We start from the raw sequence: 21251 nt of genomic DNA, 5'->3' as shown, positions 1-21251 counted from the left end.
GACCGATATATATCGGTTTTACTGATTAACCGGTGCCGATAATTGCTTTTTGGAACTATCGGTTATCTGCTAAAATTTATGCAGATAGTTGCCGATACTTATTATTTCGGCCTCTAGAGGTAAAATAAAAACAATCACTGACACCTCGTGGGGATTTAAAGTCGCCATGAAATCAAAATGAAAGTTTTGCTGCTTTTAGTCTATATTTATTCCCTTTAAGGTCATCAATATGCTATTGTACTTCCAAATGCTGACAGAATTCGTTTTCAGAAGATATAAGCATTTAAAATCAGCAGTCTCTCTCTTCTGGCTTGACAGACCAGGGCACAGTCATGATGACACTAAGCCTGAGAAACATTGTCCAATCAAATGCTTTCTAGAACGAACACTCCCTCCCCCTAGCGTGTCTGGCTGTGTTTTAACTGGCGCTGATTATGCCTTCGCAGGGTACTTTGAAAGGAGCACAATCCATGCTGTAGGGTCAATTCCAGATTTTACGATAATAATCGCTTAAAAATTAGTTTTGACTTACCTTTATCACCTTTCAGCCTTCTGAAGCTCTCACAGTGGAGGGTAATTGTTTTCGTATCTAATAGGGCATAGGAATGATGACTTTTAAATAAGACATGCTGACGCCGAAGCTGGACAGAAGGAAACTCGCTGGAGTTTATTTCTATTTTTCTGCAGACAGAGGTTTCTTGGACATACCGCTCGAGTAAGTGTTCTTTATTCTTTATGCTTAGAGTATTGTGATTGAGAATGAGGACAAATTAGCTTCTACTCGCTTGTTTCACATTCATCTGTATTTGCACAACGGATCCAGCCTTGTCCTAAAGTAAACCAAGTCCCCGCCATACATTTCTTTTCTCGTTCGAAAAGCCATTTCACTCGGAAATACGTCACAATACAGTAATAAAGTCGGTCATAACTTCTGTTTCATGCCGACTTTATCTAAACAATGTTCATCCATATTTTCTGTCCTCACTTCAATGCATATTTTGATATTTTGACTGAATAATTAAGTGTTGTAAATTGAAGCAAGGGCATGCAAAAAAAAAAGAAAAGAAGTGATATATGGACTCTTCATCTGGGGAATAAAATAGTCTATAAAAAGTGTAACTTGGTAAACACTGACGTATAGCACATTGTAACAGAGCCAAGTATCTGTCATTTCAAAATAAGAGTAGCCAGTGTATTTTGGGCTTGTTCATAGTTAAAAGTAGTATAAAATAGTGGAGATCCAAGATAGCGCCGGTGTGTGTGGCTTGCCGTCTGTTGCCCAACCTGTTTATTATGTTTGTCCTCATGTTGTTATTATCCCTGTTAATACAAAATACTCCCTCTGTGCTGGTATATAACTACCAAACACTCGTTAATATCCAAAGCTCTTATGAAGATCTACTGAAATCAGAACTGAGAGGATTACATTCCTGTTCTCCCCCGCTTGTGTCGAACCTACCAGTGTGTCTACCCTGTGCCCTTCCTCTAAAGAAACGCCGTAGACAACGAGGAAAGAGGGGAGGAATATTAGTGAAGCTGAAGGCATCCTCGGTTTTACTCCCGGGAACACTATGCCAGTTGGGTCTTTCTCCATATGGGTGGGAGTGTGACCGCTTTGCATCCTGGCGCACATTGGAAGTACCGCTTAAGTGGATTAAGCCCATTGTTCCGGACTCTTCCAGCGATGTCTACATTTGCCAGTCACCTTGTTTTTTTCCGAGGGGGAGTGAATCCACAAAACCTTCACCCTCTGTGTCATGAATCGCAGCAGGACAACTACTCTTCGCTGGATTACGATCAACCGCCGATCAGGTTGGCCCTGATAAATGCGAGATCAGTGGTTAATAAGACTTCAATTTTAAAATGATTTGATCACCTCTCGTGACCTAGATTTTTTTACTTGTTACAGAGACTTGCCTAAATGTTGGAGATATAAGTCCCTTTTCAGAACTTGTACCTCCAGATTATGCATTTTTTTACTTGCCTTGAGCAACTGGACAGGGTGGTGGACTGGCATTCATTTTTAGAAGTAAGATTAGCTGTACTTTTGTAAAGACGGAGCTTTATTCAAGCTTTGAATTCCAAGTATTTTTATTGGATCTGGTGAACCCTGTTGTGTGTGCGGTGGTGTACCGGCCCCCCAAATTCAACAGGGAGTTTATTGATGAACGTTTAGGGGGTATTGTCCCCAACTATGATAGAATACTAAATGTTGGGGACTTTAATATTCATGTATGCTGTCCAACGAACCCTATGGCTAAAGACTTTTTAAATCTTATTGACTCTTTTTTTTATTTTATCCCCTTTTCTCCCAGTTTGGAATGCCCAATTCCCACTACTTAGTAGGTCCTCATGGTGGCGCGGTTACTCACCTCAATCCAGGTGGCGGAGGACAAGTCTCAGTTGCCTCCACTTCTGAGTCAATCGGCGCATCTTATCACGTGACTCGTTGTGCATGACACCGCGGAGACTCACAGCATGTGGAGGCTCATGCTACTCTCCACGATCCATGCACAACTTACCACACGCCCCACTGAGAGCGAGAACCGCTAATCACAACCACGAGGAGGTTGTGACTCTACCCTCCCTAGCAACCGGGCCAATTTGGTTGCTTAGGAGACCTGGCTGGAGTCACTCAGCACATCCTGGATTCGAACTCGCGACTCCAGGTGTGGTAGTCAGCGTCAATACTCGCTGAGCTACCCAGGCCCCCAATCTTATTGACTCTTTTGGTTTCGACCAACTGGTGAAAGACTCTACACGTCTCTTGGTTTGTCAATTTGTGATATTGAAATATGCGACTGTAGTTTTGCTGATCATAAGTGTGTCTTGTTTTCTGTCCCTCTTCCATACCAACTTGTGAAATTCTACTCTTCTATTCACTGATCTTGTATATTTAGCTCTACTTCAAATGGAGATTTTACTGCTGCATATAAAGAGGCATTACAATCCTCAGAGTTAGATTTTTCTTCATCTCACCGAAGTGTCGAGGAGCATGTTAATGTTTTTAACTCCACCTGTACAAAGATCTTGAACTCTGTTGCTCCCCTGAGGATGAAACATGCTAAACCCAAATCAGCCCCTTGGTTAAATGATGAAATCCGCTCTTTAAGGCGGTTATGCAGAAGATCAGAACATATGAAATCCTAGGAGACTCTCTATCAAAGTTTTAGAAAGCTGTGAAAGCAACAAGGTCTAAATATTTTTCTGATGTTATAGGCAATAATTGTCATAGACCTAAAGTGCTTTTTTTCAACCATAAGATTATCGATCCTGCTTTAAATATGTCCCCAAAAATATTCGACCTTTTTCTCAACTTTTTTGTTGATATGATTGCAGAGGTCAGATATAACATCCAGCAACCTGCGTGTGATCCATCGGTTCCTCTTTTGGGTTTGGCTTCTCAGCCCCTCTTATTTGTGGCATTCCTCAGGGCTCTATTCTGGCCCCTGTCTTATTCTCTCTGTACATGCTTCCTTTAGGAAGTGTGTTTAAGAAACATGGAGTATCATTTCACTGTTATACAGATGATACCCAAATTTACTTACTGCTGAAAATGAATAACAGGAATGCATTAGAACCCCTGCTGGCCTGTCTAAATGATGTGAAATCATGGATGTCTTTAAACTTTTTAAGCCTCAATGACTCAAATATTTGGCCCTTCTGAGATGGCTGGCTCTGCCAATGTTAATTTGGGACATTTGGCCCCTTTCATTAAATCGTCAGTTAAAAAGTTAAGTTCGATAAACCGATAAATGAAGTTGTTAAAATTATTTATGTATTTTTTTTTCAAATTGAGACTTTTATCTAAGGTAAAGCCTTTCCTGTCTCTTAAGGACTTTGAAAAGGTTATCCATGCTTTTATTTTTGCTCGCTTGGATTATTGCAATTCCCTGTATATAGGAAATTACAACGCTTCCCTTGCAGGCAGACTGCTGACAGGAGCCCGCAAGCGTGACCGTATTACTCATATTCTGTGCTCTCTTCACTGGCTGCCAGTTCGATTTATAATTGATTATAAAATACTTCTTTTCATTTTTAAATCCCTAAATGGACCAGTGCCTCCCTACCTTGCTGACCTGTTGCATATGCATAATCCTCAGAGATCCCTCAGATCATCTGATCAGAAGCTCTTGATAGTCCCTAGGACTAAATTGAATATTAATTGCTTTTGTGGTAGCTGCCCCTACACCGTGGAACAGTTTACCTATTTATATTAGATCGGCATCAACAATACATGATTTTAAAACTAAGTTGAAAACATATTTTTTCACGTTGGCTTTTAATCAATCCTAGAGGTTGTGCTTTATATTTTCTGTATTATTTGTGTGTTCTATGTGTATTATCTTGCTATTTTTACCCTTTTGTATTGTACAGCACTTTGGTTAACATCTGTTGTTTTAATTTGTGCTTTATAAATACATTTTAATTGAATTGAATTGAAAAGTCTCACATTATGCACCAGATCTTTATTTGTCTGGTTATTATTGGGATTTTGGTTGCACAATAAACTGCTTGTGGGATTTTATTCATTTTGGACTCTTATAGCCTCAATGTCTGTGCCCGTTATAGTAAGGAAAGACAAAAAATTTTATCATTCTATAAATCGATTGTAAAATCTATCTGCAGATTAATTGGTTATCAGCCTTTTCCTCCACTTTAGTTATTGGTATCGGCAAAATCCACTATTGATCAACCTCTACAGCCCCGTTCACACCGCGGGCGGCATGCCGCTTGGCTTTACAATCTGTATCGCTGGTGGGTGTTCCTACTGCTGCCGCCACTTTAACATTATTGGTGGACCGCAAAACTGGCCATAGTAGCATTTGAAATGCTGTTTACAGACGATAAAACTGAGATATCACTAATTTGACAAGGAATCAGTTCTTTTGCCTCTAAAAATGCACTTTCTGCAGGGGAGAGCGTTTTATATAACCTGCAGCAGTGCTTAATGCATCATATCATTAAACAAGACGAACGTTATATCAATATATGAATCAAACTCACTCAGAATGCTGACACGGTTTTCCATGCATCATTTTATTAGGCCATATTTATGTATGTGGTTACAGACAAATGATATAGAACAGTGAAATCGCTCACAGAAACTTTTAACTTCTCCATCTTGCCTGCACTCGAGTCGACTCCAGTATCTCACACTCACCATGACTGGAGACGGATGATGTAAGCTCTTCACTCTCATTGGTAGTCGCTTGCGAATGTTGCTCGTCATTTGCATAAAGTTGAACTTTTCTTAACTTGTCTTGTCGCTGTCCATGGCGATCTCTGTCGCCAACGGTCGAGACAGCTCGTGTCGCCGGAAGTCGCTGTGCTCTCGTTGAAAATGAATGGGATGGTGTCGCTGTCTCACGTGATGTCGCTGGCGGTGTGAATGGGGCTTAAATGTAACTAAAATCACTTGAGCAGAAGTGCTGAAAAATTGCACTGAAATATAGGAAACTTGAACAATACGCCCCCAATATGCCCATTGATAAAAGTACTGTACATTTCTGCCCCTAACATGGACAGATGTACCTTTCTGTGTCTGTTTCTTAGACTCTGAAGCATCTGATGGATAAAGAGCGTGTGAAGGGTTTTGTTCAATGTATCGTGGCACAGAAGCCGCGTGAAGGCATCAGTCACATGATCCAGTCGAGCGGTCTGGGCGGCATGAAACACAACACCATCGTCATGGGCTGGCCGCATGCCTGGAGACAGAGTGAAGACCCTCAGAGCTGGAAAACCTTCATCAGTGAGTGAATAAATACAGACTTTTCATTTTTGAGTGAACTGTTCCTTTTAATACACACCCTAGAGCTGCACGATTAATCATTAAAAGATCGCGATCTCGATTCAGACACCCACGCGATCTCATTTCTAAATGACAATGATTCTGCAATGTATATTAACGTTCCAGTGGCATGCCTTTGTAAGGCAGTCAAATGTAAATTCAAAATTCACTTCAAGACACGTTTTTAAATGTTGATAAACTTTAAATGGCATCTACAAAACACAGCGCTCCTGCACGAGATGATGAATAAACTCAACGCAACGGCCAAAGACGTTGTCCAGCACAGTGGTTTACAAACTGCAGGGTGCAGCCACGATTAGCTAGGAGTGACAGAATCTCTGCTCAGTTCAATATTTTAATAGCCACCAATGCTAAAAAATGACGGTATTACCAAGATATGACTAAAGTCACTTCCCATGCGCTGTTTGATTACAGCCGGCTGCTCTCAAACACTCACATGCGTGTGTCTGCCTGTGCACTTGTGTCTTGTGATGAATGCTGTAGGGCTGCCCCCGACCAAAGATTTTCCTAAGTCGACTAGTAGTCATTAGTTTAAGACATTAGTCGACTAGTTGTCACATGTTTATGATATTCATTTAATTACTTAAATATATATATTTTGGGGGGCATCAGAAAATGGTTTGAGTTTCAGGGCTGAGAAAGAATGTTATAAGTAACATTGCTAACACTGTTCTACATTACAGAGAAATACTAAACCGTAATCTAATCTAACGTTAGTGCGAGCCGCCATGCTAAGTGGCTATTGTTAGGCTACTTACATATTTCAAATAATAAGCCATGTTTGAGGTCGATGAATGATGAGAGTCGATGAGAGTTTGCATGTCACCTTGGGGTCATCCTTTACCCTCTCGAAATGATCCCACACTTTGGATTTCCTGCCCGACATAATTAATTACCGCATGGACCAGCCGTGTAAACGATCATGTCTGTCCGTCACTGACTGTGTGACTTCACCACTTCCTGTGGAGTTTTTTTTCTGCGACCAACCGACCAATCAAAATTGGTCGACCAAGACTCTTCTCTTCGACTAACGTTTGGTCGACTATTAAGGTCCAAACATACTTCACGCAAGTACGCGAACGCAGACGCACCTTCCTACGCAAGCTCGATTCCACGCGTCGTTGCATAGTGAAATGTGTCAGCGCTCGATTCATAACCCAACGCAAGTACGCGCTGTATTCTCTGTGTTGCCGCAAGGGGCGCTAGAGCAGATTTTCTGTTTTCAGCCAACAACTGTCGTGGCGGAGCAATTTGAGGAGAGTCTTGCCGAAAAAGTTAGATTATACAAACATATTTATGACCCCTCGTTCCCTCTCCATTCGAATAAAACAGCGATTGAAAATGCTTGGCAAGACATTGCAGCTTCCCTAAATTCTGATAACGACACTGTAAAGAGAAAATAGAAACAACTACGGGACCGATTTGTCCGAGCCAGGAAGAAATGGAAAGGCGACTAGCAACTAGCTACAGTATGGATATACAGTCATGTTGGACATGTTGGGATGGCTTTTTGACTTCATAAAACACCACAGAGTAAAATTTTCATGATTCGGTTTCGTGGCGCCTAAAAAACCTCTATCTCCCCCTTGTGGTGTGAGGTTTGTAACTGGCAGAGCAAGGCAAGAGCGTACGTATGTACAATGGGCCATGCGTTGGCCAAGCGCTCGCGTCTACGTTCGCATACTTGCGTGAAGTATGTTTCGGCCTTTAGGGGGCAGCCCTAGAATGCAGCGCTCCTGCACAAGACTCTGCGCTGTTCTTAATCAAAATACCCCTCTTTAGGTGATATGAATGTAAACACAGCTGTTAATGAATTACCAGTGAAAACAGACCGGGACTAAATCTGCGCTGTCTTGACAAGATATTAAAGCAACATAGCCATTAATGTATAAGCAGACGGGACAAATTCTTCAAAATGTTAGAGTTGTATGATGTCTAAATGTATATAAGCTGCATACTGTCTGTTATAGGCATTCAGGCATTCTTACTGCATCAAATCAGTATTAATTTAGATCTATCACACAGTAAAGAGTGTCAAATATTTAAGTACTTTAATTTTACATTAAATTACCTTTTTTAATGTTTTTATATTATAATTTTTGAAACGTTTATTTGCTACTGTTGCTGAAAAACTTAAAGCACTGTTTACAAGTTTTACAAGAGACACTGAAGGCCTCATTGTTTTAATTTAAATTGTTAATATTTATTTAAAAACAACTTTTGTAAAATAACAGTGTTTTATTGCATATTTGCTTACAAGTTTAACACCAAGTGAAAATAGAACTGTTAATGAAGCTTTTTTTCTACTTGTTTTGCTTTTTACTTAGCATGTGCGAAACAGGTTATATCGTTTTTTAACAGGATGTTTTTTTTGTTGTTTTTTTAATAATAACAAGGTGCTGTTTGTTTTATAATGTATTCACTGCACCCTCTTGTGGACTTAGGACATTTTAAATGTATATGTTTGATTAACAACTTTATTACATTTTTGCATAGATTGAAGCAGAGAACATTTTGTCAGAACCTCTAGTACATTACATGTTACTTTGTTTAGTACCCTTATGTCCAGGTTTTGTAAATGATTGAAATAAGCGTAATCATTTTCTTCAGAATCGGGAGAGAATCGTGATCTTTATTCTGAGCAAAAAACTTTTGATTCTCAATTTATCCAGAATCGTGCAGCTCTAACACACTCTCTTTCTCTGTCTTTCATTCAGATACAGTTCGGGTCACCACAACAGCTCATTTGGCTCTAATGGTGCCGAAAAACATCTCTCTGTTTCCAAGCAACAGCGAGCCATGTACGGAGGGATACATCGACGTGTGGTGGATTGTTCATGATGGTGGAATGCTAATGCTGCTGCCCTTCCTGCTCAAACAACACAAGGTGTGTGTGATGCATTGTGTAGCTGTCCCATTGCCACAATTGTAAGCAATTTAATGGTTCTGGTTTTGGTTCATAAATGATTCTAAGCACTTTTAAGGAAGCACCAACTGATTTATCCAAAATACACTATATTGCCAAAAGTATTCGCTCGCCCATCCAAATAATTGAATTCAGGTGTTCCAATCACTTTTATGGCCACAGGTGTATAAAATGAAGCACCTAGGCATGCAGACTGCTTCTACAAACATTTGTGAAAGAATGGGCCGCTCTCAGGAGCTCAGTGAATTCCAGCATGGTACTGTGATAGGATGCCACCTGTGCAACAAGTACAGTCGTGAAATTTCCTCGCTACTAAATGTTCCACAGTCAACTGTCAGTGGTATTATAACAAAGTGGAAGTGATTGGGAATGACAGCAACTCAACCACGAAGTGGTAGGCCACGTAAAATGACAGAGCGGGGTCAGCGGATGCTGAGGCGCATAGTGCGCAGAGGTCGCCAACTTTCTGCAGAGTCAATCGCTACAGACCTCCAAAATTCATGTGGCCTTCAGATTAGCTCAAGAACAGTGCGTAGAGAGCTTCATGGAATGGGTTTCCATGGCCGAGCAGCTGCATCCAAGCCATACATCACCAAGTGCAATGCAAAGCGTCGGATGCAGTGGTGTAAAGCACGCCGCCACTGGACTCTAGAGCAGTGGAGACGCGTTCTCTGGAGTGACGAATCACGCTTCTCCATCTGGCAATCTGATGGACGAGTCTGGGTTTGGCAGTTGCCAGGAGAACGGTACTTGTCTGACTGCATTGTGCCAACTGTAAAATTTGGTGGAGGGGGATTATGGTGTGGGGTTGTTTTTCAGGAGCTGGGCTTGGCCCCTTAGTTCCAGTGAAAGGAACTCTGAATGCTTCAGCATACCAAGAGATTTTGGACAATTCCTTGCTCCCAACTTTGTGGGAACAGTTTGGGGATGGCCCCTTCCTGTTCCAACATGACTGCACACCAGTGCACAAAGCAAGGTCCATAAAGACATGGATGAGCGAGTTTGGTGTGGAAGAACTTGACTGGCCTGCACAGAGTCCTGACCTCAACCCGATAGAGCACCTTTGGGATGAATTAGAGCGAAGACTGCGAGCCAGGCCTTCTCGTCCAACATTAGTGTCTGACCTCATAAATGCGCTTCTGGAAGAATGGTCAAAAATTCCCATAAACACACTCCTAAACCTTGTGGAAAGCCTTCCCAGAAGAGTTGAAGCTGTTATAGCTGAAAAGGGTGGGCCGACGTCATATTAAACCCTATGGATTAAGAATGGGATGTCACTTAAATTCATATGCGTCTAAAGGCAGATGAGCGAATACTTTTGGCAATATAGTGTATATTATACCTGCAATCCTACTCAAGTAAAAGTACTGTTACTTCCCAAAAAATGTAGTGTGAGTAAAGAAAAAGTACCTGTCCTAAAAACTACTCAAGAGTAAAAGAGTAGCTCATTTGAAAGTACTCATGTGTAGTGAGTATTGGTTTGTGAATGCTATGCCCCTTTTATAATAAACACTGTATGCTGCAATTTCACACTACATGTATCTGATTCCAAAAACATTACAGGGAGACATGATTAGAGAGATGAAAAGATGATACATTTCTTTCCAATACACTGATCACCATTTATAAATAGTAATATATGAACCAAATGCATTAAATTCAGTTTATGTGTAGGGTCTAAACTGCCCTCAATGGTGACAGTTATTTTTGCACATTAAACATTGTTCAAAACAATGCAAAAAATACTAAGAAAGAAAAAAGACTGTCACTTGGCATGTCACATCCCGCACAATAGAGGGGGTATAGAGCAGGGGTGGGCAAAATGTTTTGGTACAGGGGCCACATCGGGCTTCAAGTAGTACACGGGGGCCACATTGTATTCCTTTTGAGATACAATTGTTCAGCATTGATTTAGTTCTTGTATCAAAGTTGTGTTCTCATTCTAATGCATGATGCACAATTGTCTGAAGTGTATTTGTGACTGATGGGGAAATTCTGCCTGAAGTAGTGCTCTACTTTTCTATCAGGCATTAGAAAAACTTGATAAACGCTGAGCATAATTATTAATTACTTTTATCATCTCTACTTCCCTGGAAATGTATTATTCAAATTAACACACTCTTTACATCAGAGGTTGGTATTATTAAAAAATAACAATATTATTAAAAAATATATTATTATTTATTATATTGCATTAATACTTTTACATCTACTAAAGTTGTTCAGCCAAAAGCAGTGAGTGTTTTCTCGTTATTGTTGTTTGATTAATAGCCTTTTAATGACAGTGCTCTATTCGGTTACACTTCAAGTCCGACATTTTGATACAAATCCGCTTTTTATCCCACGGTTTACGTTAACTTTAGAAATAAACCACTGTGTTTTCATTAATACCTCGCCAAGATGTGCATTTTGGTGGTATTATGAAGTGTATTTGACCGTTTAAGGCACATACGCATTAGTACGAGCACTCTCGGAACACACGCTCATGTAAGCGCACATACATAAGCCGCCTGTCAGTCATACAGCGGGCGGCAGCAGAAGCAAGGAAATAAAATGTCAATTTTTTAGATTTTATTGAGATCAACCAGTGGTTGTCTTGCTATCGCGATCAATGTAATAAGCACCCCTGATCTAGATGACATAGCAGTAGCCCTAGGACATTGGCTAAATATAGAAAATTACTCAAAAGTTTATAATGGTGGGATTTTTTTCCCCAAATAAATATCGAGATTGTTTTATCGCCCAGCCCTATTGCTGACATTCTATTTTGGGAAACATGTTTAAAGTACCATTTTAGAGGTCAACCAATAGTGGATTTTGCTAATACCGATAACTAAGGTGGTGTAAAATACCAATAACCGATTAATTGGCCGATAGTTTTTAAAATCTATTTATATTTTAACCCTTGTGCAACATTTTTTTCTTTTTAATTTTAGTTTTTTTCAATCATTTTGGCTGTGTTAATACCAACGGTATACATTTGGCCAAAGGTGTGTATTTTTGAGGGAATTTTGATATTTCAAGCTCAGTTCCTATAATACATCTTATAATACACTGTGTACACAAATTAGTTACACTCAGGACCTTCAGGACAAAAATGTCCCCACTGAAACCCTTTAAAATGGCAATATTTGATCCCAGCGGCATTAAAGCATAAAATCATGAATTATATGATATTATGCTTTCATTCCGGAGCCCTGGCTTCAAAATTGACATTTTTTATATTTTTCACCAGATGGCGCCATTTTTCTCATGTTTAGCTTATGGAGCAAATACAAGCTTTTCCCCTATTTTCTGTTTGCTGTATTATAGAGCACTGCAGGACAACTGAATAAATGATGCAGATAAAATTGTGTTTGTGTGTTGATATGGATGTCAGAGTGTGTTTTGTATGTGTGTGTTCAGAAATGTGTGTGTATGTAAAAAACAACAGTGGCATTATATAAACAAACTGGCATTTAAAGGGTTAAAATCCTGAAAATGAATGAATATTTGGTAGTTATGATCAGGACTGATGTTGGTTAAAAAAATGTACTCATTGAAAGTGGAAAATAATATTAATATATAATATTATTATGGCGTTTTTTTGACGTGGACATTTTTATCCTCTTGAGTAACTTTTTTTATTGACACACAAGGGTAAAAGAAAAATATTAAACAAACCAATACTATTTTGGGTATTATTTTCAAGTACATTTTTAGAAGTCAACAGATATTGGATTTTGCAGATACTGATAACTAAGGTTGTGGAAAAGGCTATTGGCTGATAGTTTTTAAAAAACGATTTCTTAAATGTTAAATCTTAAATTATAAAAAAAATTCTTAGTCTTTCCTTATTGTAATTGGCACAGACACAGAGGCAACAATAATCCAAAATGAATAAAATCCCAAATTCAGTTATTGTGCAACCAAAAGTCCCAATAATAACCAGAAAATAATGAAGATTTGGTGCATAAGGCGGGACTTTATATACAAAACTGAAATACAGCAGGGTCTTGAAGTACTCTAAATACACTCTGACACTTCCAGAGTGAGGAAAAGGGCTGGAAAAATCACTCTGGTCCCCACTCACCCAGCACACTTCCTTTTTGAACTGTTGCATTGCGTTTCAGTGAGCGAGTTAGATGTTAATTCAGTAACTGCTCCGAGTGATTCACTGAGTGAACGAGCCATTTTAGACCAATGAGTACATCTGTGACTCATTTGGGAATCGTTTTGACTGATATTTTTTTTTTTAAAGAACCAGCTCAATAGAGTCATTCGTTGTGCTGTATGTTTGTTAGGGTTTGTCATTAAAAATTATTTGTGTATTTCTTTTACAACAGGAACCTGTATAAGGCTGGTTGTCCATTTCCAACACTAGTATTAATGGTCTGTGTGTGTTTGTGTCAGGTATGGCGTAAGTGTGGCATGCGGATCTTTACTGTGGCTCAAATGGAGGACAACTCAATTCAGATGAAGAAGGATCTGGCGACATTTCTTTATCACCTGCGTATAGATGCTGAGGTGGAGGTCGTTGAAATGGTAAACAACTTTCTGTATCAGTACTAATATAATTAATATTAATGGTAAATTCTGACCCAACACTGAATGTTCAAAGTAAAATGTTTGCTGGTGATCATAGTCATGTCATCTGTTTCCTCTTTTCAGCATGACAGTGATATCAGTGCATACACATATGAGAGGACGCTAATGATGGAGCAGAGATCTCAAATGCTTCGACAGATGCGTCTGTCCAAGTCTGACCGAGAGAGAGAGGTGAGTGGAGACCGACTCTGTGTACGTATAACAGAATTAAACACCATTTCAGTACCTGAAAATCTGTCTGTTTCATCTCAACTTTATCTGTAGCGAGTTCGCTGGAGTTTTGACGATGTAAGTCCAAACTTTCACTCAACTCTTGCATCTTGGCACAGGAACATCCGCCTCTCTGGCTTTCTGTATTAGAGAGAGAAAAATAGTTTGTGTGTTTGTGTAGTGAGTAATTTTGTCTGCTTGTAGGTGTTATTGTCCCTTAGAAAAAAACAAAAAATTACAAAAGAGTAGTCAACGCTCAGCTGGACAGTTTGTAGTGATAGACCGATGAACCGACGAGGCTAAGTAATCGGCTGATTTTGAGACCATTTTAAGATTAATAAAAAAATATAACATAAAAAATAAAATAAAAAATGGCAGAGAACCACGAGTCGGGCGGCTCATTTATGTGTGTATATTAGAGGTAGACCGATATATCGGTTTTACCGACCGATAGTTGCTTTTATTCCTCATTTTTTTATTTCTTATATATATAAAACTAATCTGGTAAAATTAATTACATATATACTTACATATAGAGCATTGTAATGGAGCAATCTCTGTCATTTTTAAAATAAAAGTCCCCGGTGTATTTCAGGCTTGTTTATAGTTAAAAATCTCAATTTTTCTGTTTATTATTGGGATTTTGGTTGCACAAGAAACTGCTTTGGGGACTCTTGAAGCCTCTATATATGTGTCCATCATAGTAAGGAAAGACTAAGAACTCTTTGATTATTCTATAAATCGATTTTAAAAAACTATCGGCCGATTAATCGGTTATCGGCCTTTTCCACCACCTTAGTTATCGGTGTCGGCAAAATCCACTATCGGTTGACCTCTAGTGTATAAAGAGTATATATACCAATAAAGTTGTTCCTTGTGGTTAATTTGTCTTTGTTTAACAAAACCAGAGTGTTATTTTCACGGTTGTTGTTACTATGTCATATATTCAGGTCAAGGGACAATGTCCACATTCCTGTATGATGTATATGTCTGGGAATGTATTCATATTACTCACCTGCATGCCTAATATCCATTATGTATTTATTTTTATTTTATATGACCGCAAAGTACGTTCTTTATCGGATACAGTTCATAAACTGACAGTATGCTTATTTTCTGCATTTTTAATTTAGTCAAAAACGTATTTTTTCAAACTTGTCCTACAGCTTTCATTAGATCTTAACTAAATTTGTGTCGGATCATCTTCAGACCACACTGGTCATAATTGATTAAAATCGTTTTAATATATCGATCTGCACACATGCAAGGCCAGAAAAATACTTTGTAGATGTGAGCGCTTGCCCAATGCATTGCTGACGCGGGTTAAACACGCTTAATGTGCGTTCTTGCGTTACTGTGCCGGTAACAAACCTCAGTACTCAAGGGGGCGATAGAGTTACCTTCAAAGTCTGTGCCATTTTAAAGGAATATTCCAGGTTCAATACGAGTTAAGCTCAATCTACAACATTTGTGTCATAATGTTGATTACCACAAAAATAAAGTACTTTGACTCGTCCCTCCTTTTCTTTAAAAAAAGCACAAATCTGTGTTCCAGTGAGACACTTAAAGTGGAAGTCAATGGGGCCAATTTTTGGAGGGTTTAAAGGCAGAAATGTGCAGATTATAATTTCATAAAAGCATTTACATTAATTCTTCTGTTAAATGTATGTATTATTTGAGCTGTAAAGTTGTTCAAAATTGTTGACATTACATTGTCATGGTAACGAAGTTGTAAAATTGTCTATAACTTCACACAGATGCAGTTAGTAAGTGATTTTATCACAGTAAAATCATGTTAACATACATATTGTTTATGTCTTGAAACAGTGAGTATATTAATGTTTACAGATTGACTCCATTGACTTCCATTGTAAGTGTCTCACTGGAACACACATTTGTGCTTTTTTTTTTAAAGAAAAGTCGAAATTAAGTTTTATGGTAATCAACATTATGCCACAAATGCTGTCGATTGAGCTTCACTTGTATTGAACCTGGAATATTCCTTTAACTTTTATTAAAATGTTCAAATATTATTTAAAATGATTAATCTGATATTTTTCAGGTAAGTTGCTATTAATATATTGACTTTAACTTACTTGCTTCCCCATGACAGTAGTTGAGTTGAATGAAAACACCACCGAAGCGGACAGTTCACACTAATCTCGCTATAGCGCCCCTTGAGGTGACGTTGAGAATGTAACGCGTATTATGTTGTGTTATGAATTGCGGTCAGACACATTTTGTAACGCAACAATGCACAAAATGGAGCTTGCGTAGCTAGAAGCACCTATGTTCACGTACTTGCATTAAGTGTGTTTCTGCCTAACAAGTAAACGAATTTGATGGCGAGCACGCCATACAGGAAGTGAAGCTGTATCTTCGCAACGCTTTGGTGTATTGAAGTGAAACTTGGTCATTTTCATTTCCGCCATGCTCTTAGGGCATCCAGCAGTTTGGGGATCGATAGGGTTAGGTTAGAGAACATAACAGATCACAATTTAAATTGTGTAATTTGTAATCAGTACCCGATTACAATTCAGAAGTAATCTTATCTACCCAGCTCTAGTTACATATGCGTTGTGTCCCAATGACAACTTGAAACGACTTGAAATTGTATCTGACTGTTCAGAATGAGATGCGTTCCAAAAAATCATGTTTTAATCAGATTTTATAGCACATTTGGAAGTGATTTGTATTGGGTTTGCAAAAATCTGATTGCATTTTTTTTCTGTGCAGACTGCACACGGATTTGTTGCATACACCAAAAAATAAAATAAAAAATACTTCTTTTTGCTGTTGTGTGAAAAAAGCCTAATTTTCTTTTGGTAAACTTTAGGAAAACAAGCGATGATAGATTAAAAAGGGGATTATTTTTCACTTGAATAAGTTCTGAATGTGTTTTGTTGCAGGCGCAGCTTGTTAAAGACAGGAACTCCATGTTGCGTCTGACAAGCATCGGATCGGACGATGATGATGAAACTGATGGGATGTCCGCAGCCGAGAAGAGTGCAGAAAACCGACGCGTTCACATGACCTGGACAAAAGACAAAGCGCTGAAGCTCCTATCAAACACGCAAACAAACACAGCATCCTGCTGCAGCACGCCAGAAGGGTTCAGAGACATGCTCAACATTCGCCCGTGAGTTACACACACACACAAAAAACACATATACCCTTTAATAATGTAGTCACAGTGGTTTCTAACATTTCCATAATGGTCTGTTTTATTTTTAAAGTCACCAAACAACAAAAAGGAAATGGCTTGTGTTTGTTTTTGCAGTGATTTGCACAGACCAGAAACTGAAGAGATGAAAATTAATATTCATGTGATTTACATACATGTCTGTTTCTCTTACAGAGATCATTCCAATGTGCGTCGAATGCACACTGCTGTCAAACTCAATGAGGTTATTGTTAATAAATCACATGATGCTCGGCTCGTCCTCCTCAATATGCCAGGACCACCCAAGAACCCAGACGGAGATGAGAACTGTATCCTTTCATTTTAAAGAAATCATTTAAAAATATGTATTTTATTTATTACATCAAATGTATTAATATCCAGTTATTATTATTAACTGATTTTACTTTAAATGTGTTACATTTTAATAATTATTATTATATGTATTTTAATATTATAAATTATTTTTATAACCATTAATTATTTAAATATTTAAAATGTATTATAAAATTATTGTTAGAAATTAAATTTAATTATTGTTTTAATTTAATTATCATCATACATGTTATTAATTATTTGAAAGTTTATTTAAAAATTAAAAATACATTTTTAACAAGTATTATATCAAGAATAATTATTTAAAAAATATTGTATCATAAATTAAATGTAAGTATTATTTTAATTGAATTATTATACTAATTGTTATTGATTATTTAATTATTTGAAAGTTTATTTAAAATATATTTAAAGATAATACTATAAAAAAATTAGATATTAAGAGTAAATCATTTTTTTATATTGTATTATAAATTAATTGTAATTATTGTTTTAATTTAATTATACTTGTTATTAATTAATTAATTATTTGAAAGTTTATTTAAAAAATTTATTTTAAAAGATAATACTGTAAACAATTATTAATATATTAAGAGTAAAAAGTATTTTAAAAAATTATACAGTAATTTTAATGATTGTTTTAATGAAAATGTTATACTTATTGTTATTAATTTTTCATTAATTAATTGTGTTTATTTAATTATTTTAAAAAGATAATACTATACTTCAGCAATTATTAATATATTAAGAGTAAATAATTATTTTTTAAATATAAATGAATTTTCATTATTGTTTTAATGTAATTATTTCATTTTAGTTATTGTTAGTAATTAATTAATTATTTGAAAGTTTATTTAAACATTATTTTAATGTTAATTTAAAAATTATTAATATATTAACAGTAAATAATTCTAAAAATATCGTATTATAAATGTAATTTAATTATGGTTTATTTTAATGATTATACTTGAAAGTTTATTTAAAAAGAAGATAAATAGTTATTTAACAATTATTAATATATTAAGAATAAACTATTATTTAATAATTTTAATTATCATGGCAAAGCCCTTCTAGGGCAGGGTGATACATAGAATATAATACATTAGTATTGATATTGTTAGATATATAAAATAACCTGTTGAAAATAACACTGTGTCATATTTGGCCAGTTGCATTTCCTAAAGACCATGTCCTTGTGCAAGTTTTTTTGCCCTTTTAAATAAATTGTAACCTAAAATCTGTTGATTAAAAACATGACGTCTATGGACGAGTTAAACGAAAACTATCCAAATCTAAAAAAATATATCAAGATGGGCCAATGCACAATGGAGTATTTTCCAAATAATTGCGTGATTTCCATTTGAATACCATATTAATACAAAATGCGATTTGACTTGACTTGCCTTTTTCACAGATATGGAATTTCTGGAAGTTCTCACTGAGGGTCTGGAGCGAGTCCTGTTAGTGAGGGGAGGAGGAAGTGAGGTCATCACCATTTACTCCTGATAGCCAATGAGAAGTGAGCTTGTCGCCTGGCATCTTCTGACATGGACGAGTACAACGGAAGAGTGGCCAATCGAATATATTATGTTTTTATGATTATCATCGGCTGTGTTTACAAGAAACTCCCAGTCAACGCACCTACACTGTACGACTTTGATTTTAGTTTGCAAAAATGTACCATTATGACCAAAAACAGTGTTTGATTTGAAATATTTGGCAATATGTTTGTGTGTGAGTGTTTGTGCACATCATGAAAATAGACATGCAACTCTTTCAGGACCGTCCTGGTAAATGTGCATGTGATAAACTGGACCAATCAGTATGAAACAGCATACACGCAATCATACGGATCACACCGCGGGACGAGGAGTGTGTCCACAGACTGACTCAGGGCTAAAGTGTGTTGTTTTCAAATGGATGTGTTTGTTCTGTTTAAGGTTGAACAGCATGTGAATGGAATAGTTCAGTCCAAAAATGGAGTGAACTATCCCTTTATTTTACATTGCTGGCGTATGTTTGTGATCCTGCTTGTTCCACAGATGTTCTGCATGGAGAAGTTGAATGCAAGACATGTTTTAATAAATGGGCCTGACAACATTGTAGCAATATATTCAGCAGCCGAGTCACATTCAGCCTGTTTAAGACTAATAATTCAAGCATTCATTGTCCGTCCTGTGAAATATGGATGTTTAAATGTACATACACATTTATCAATTTTCTTTTCTACTTTGCAATACTGAAGCGTCCTGTCGGCCTCCCTTTACTCCTAAAATGATTGTATTTCCCGGCCCTGCTTTATATGTAGTGGAGGGTTAAAACAAGTTTGTTTTTTGTTTTATCACTGATTGCGTCTATCTTTATGTGCAGGCATTGTTTGTTTTTGTCAGTTTTATTTTTTGCTCATCATTTTCTGTTTTTATCACATTATTAAATAAAAACAAATGACCTTAATGTGTCTCTTTTAAAAATGCAACCATAAAGGTTGTTGGGGAGCCCATTAAAATTAACATTAAAAGCCAGTCACAGCATGTTTTAAAACATGGATACTTAAAACATCAGCTGAAAAAGTCATTAATGCATTTAAAAATAATAATAATAATAATAATAATAATTCACGTTTCTTTGTGGTAACGTGCACCTCAACTAACTTTATTAATTCATGTTATTGGTCTTATTTTGCACAATTATTCATTGCCAGTTACTCCAAAAGATGAAAAAGTTTGTCTTCCTAACAGCATTTAACAACTAGTTGTTTATTAGTAAATGTACATTTGTGAAAATGAAGTGCGTTAAACATCCAAATAAGTCATATTGGTCATTTGTGGAACCAAAAAGTACATTTTTCCATAACAGAAATGGTGAGATCTAGAAAATGTAGTATATGCATTTATATTGTATCTATAGTTATATATTACTTTATTCTGTAGTGCAGATGTGTTGCTTGTGTCATGCATGTGTTTTTGTTTAAAACATGAGTGGAACTGAAGTTATGGAGTTGTCTAAATCAGGGGGTTTCAAACGTTTTAATGCCAAGGACCCCCAAATTTAATGATCCCCTTGCGAGTGACCCCCTGTGTGAGAAAAGCAGTAAACGTGATATTATACAGACTTATTGTTTGTTAATTTAAATAATTGGCTTTTATATTGTCGTTGTACTAAAGCACTATATATATATATATATATATATATATATATATATATATATATATATATATATATATATATATATATATAATCTTTATTAAAATATAATAAATGTAATAATTTTTGACTTAAGTTGACAGTGTATCTTATGCTGGAACGCCGAGCTGCGGCCAACGGATGTAGAAAGGAAGTCCCGCCTTACGGTTAAAAGAGCCAATCACCTTTAAGAAACAGACACCGCCTGTCAATCAACTCGAGAACGCGTATGCGCATTAGCTATACAAGCTGGGAAAATTGCGATTTTTAGCATGTTTTACTTTTAACATTTACATAACCTATTTTAGATGTTTTCTGTCGCCTGTTTAGAATCATAACTAGTGATGCCCGATATGCAAATGAATCACTCGTTTTAGTCGGATCTTTTCAATGAATGTGGTTAATCTGTAAACATTAAAATACCCACTGTTTCAAAAGTATAGACACAAGACATAAACAATATGTGTGTTAACATGATTTTACTGTCATAAAATCACTTACTAACCGCATCTGTGTGAAGTTATAGACAATGTTACAACTTCGTTGCCATGACGACGGAACAGCGTAAACCCTAAACAACTGTAAAAAAAAAATTAAATTAAAAAAAAAAAATTAAAAGCTCAAATAATACACAAGTTTTAATAGAAGAATTAATGTAAGTGCTTTAAAAAATTACAAGCTTCATTTGTGGCAAAATATAGATTACCACAAAAATTAATTTCAAGCAGAAATCTGCATTTAAACCCCCCAAATTGGCCCCATTCACTTCCATTGTAAGTGTCTCACTGTAACACAGATTTTTGCTTTTTTTTTAAAGAAAGGAGGGACGAATTTAAATACATTTGTGTGGTAATCAACATTATGCCACAAATATTCCTTTAAGTGTGTGTATTCAAACGCCCCTGGTGACGTGTACAACGGTCACATTGCCGTTATTTTACAAAGGTGTATTTATATCGTTCTAATGCCAAAGTTAACAATTGTTACAATAAAACTGTGGTAACTTGGTATAAGCC

At 36.7% G+C, this 21251-nt stretch overlaps 1 protein-coding gene across 2 annotated transcripts in view; it reads left to right on the top strand.

The window, feature by feature from the left end:
- LOC127410391 (solute carrier family 12 member 6-like) overlaps positions 1-19506 on the top strand; it is a 53445-nt gene extending 33939 nt beyond the window's left edge. Inside the window, exons 19-26 of one of the 2 annotated variants that reach the window (XM_051645640.1) lie at positions 5557-5752; positions 8530-8699; positions 13131-13262; positions 13389-13496; positions 13590-13613; positions 16445-16674; positions 16894-17027; positions 18467-19506. In XM_051645640.1, the coding sequence (XP_051501600.1) occupies positions 5557-5752; positions 8530-8699; positions 13131-13262; positions 13389-13496; positions 13590-13613; positions 16445-16674; positions 16894-17027; positions 18467-18558 (1086 nt within the window). In that variant the 3' untranslated portion in view covers positions 18559-19506. The remainder of the gene's footprint in view (positions 1-5556; positions 5753-8529; positions 8700-13130; positions 13263-13388; positions 13497-13589; positions 13614-16444; positions 16675-16893; positions 17028-18466) is intronic. The other variant, XM_051645649.1, reaches the window with a different exon arrangement.
- Positions 19507-21251: the final 1745 nt, after the last annotated feature.

Source organism: Myxocyprinus asiaticus, chromosome 2 (assembly GCF_019703515.2).
Source record: "Myxocyprinus asiaticus isolate MX2 ecotype Aquarium Trade chromosome 2, UBuf_Myxa_2, whole genome shotgun sequence".
Classification (NCBI taxonomy): domain Eukaryota; kingdom Metazoa; phylum Chordata; class Actinopteri; order Cypriniformes; family Catostomidae; genus Myxocyprinus; species Myxocyprinus asiaticus.
This window is presented reverse-complemented; position numbering and strand designations above follow the sequence as displayed.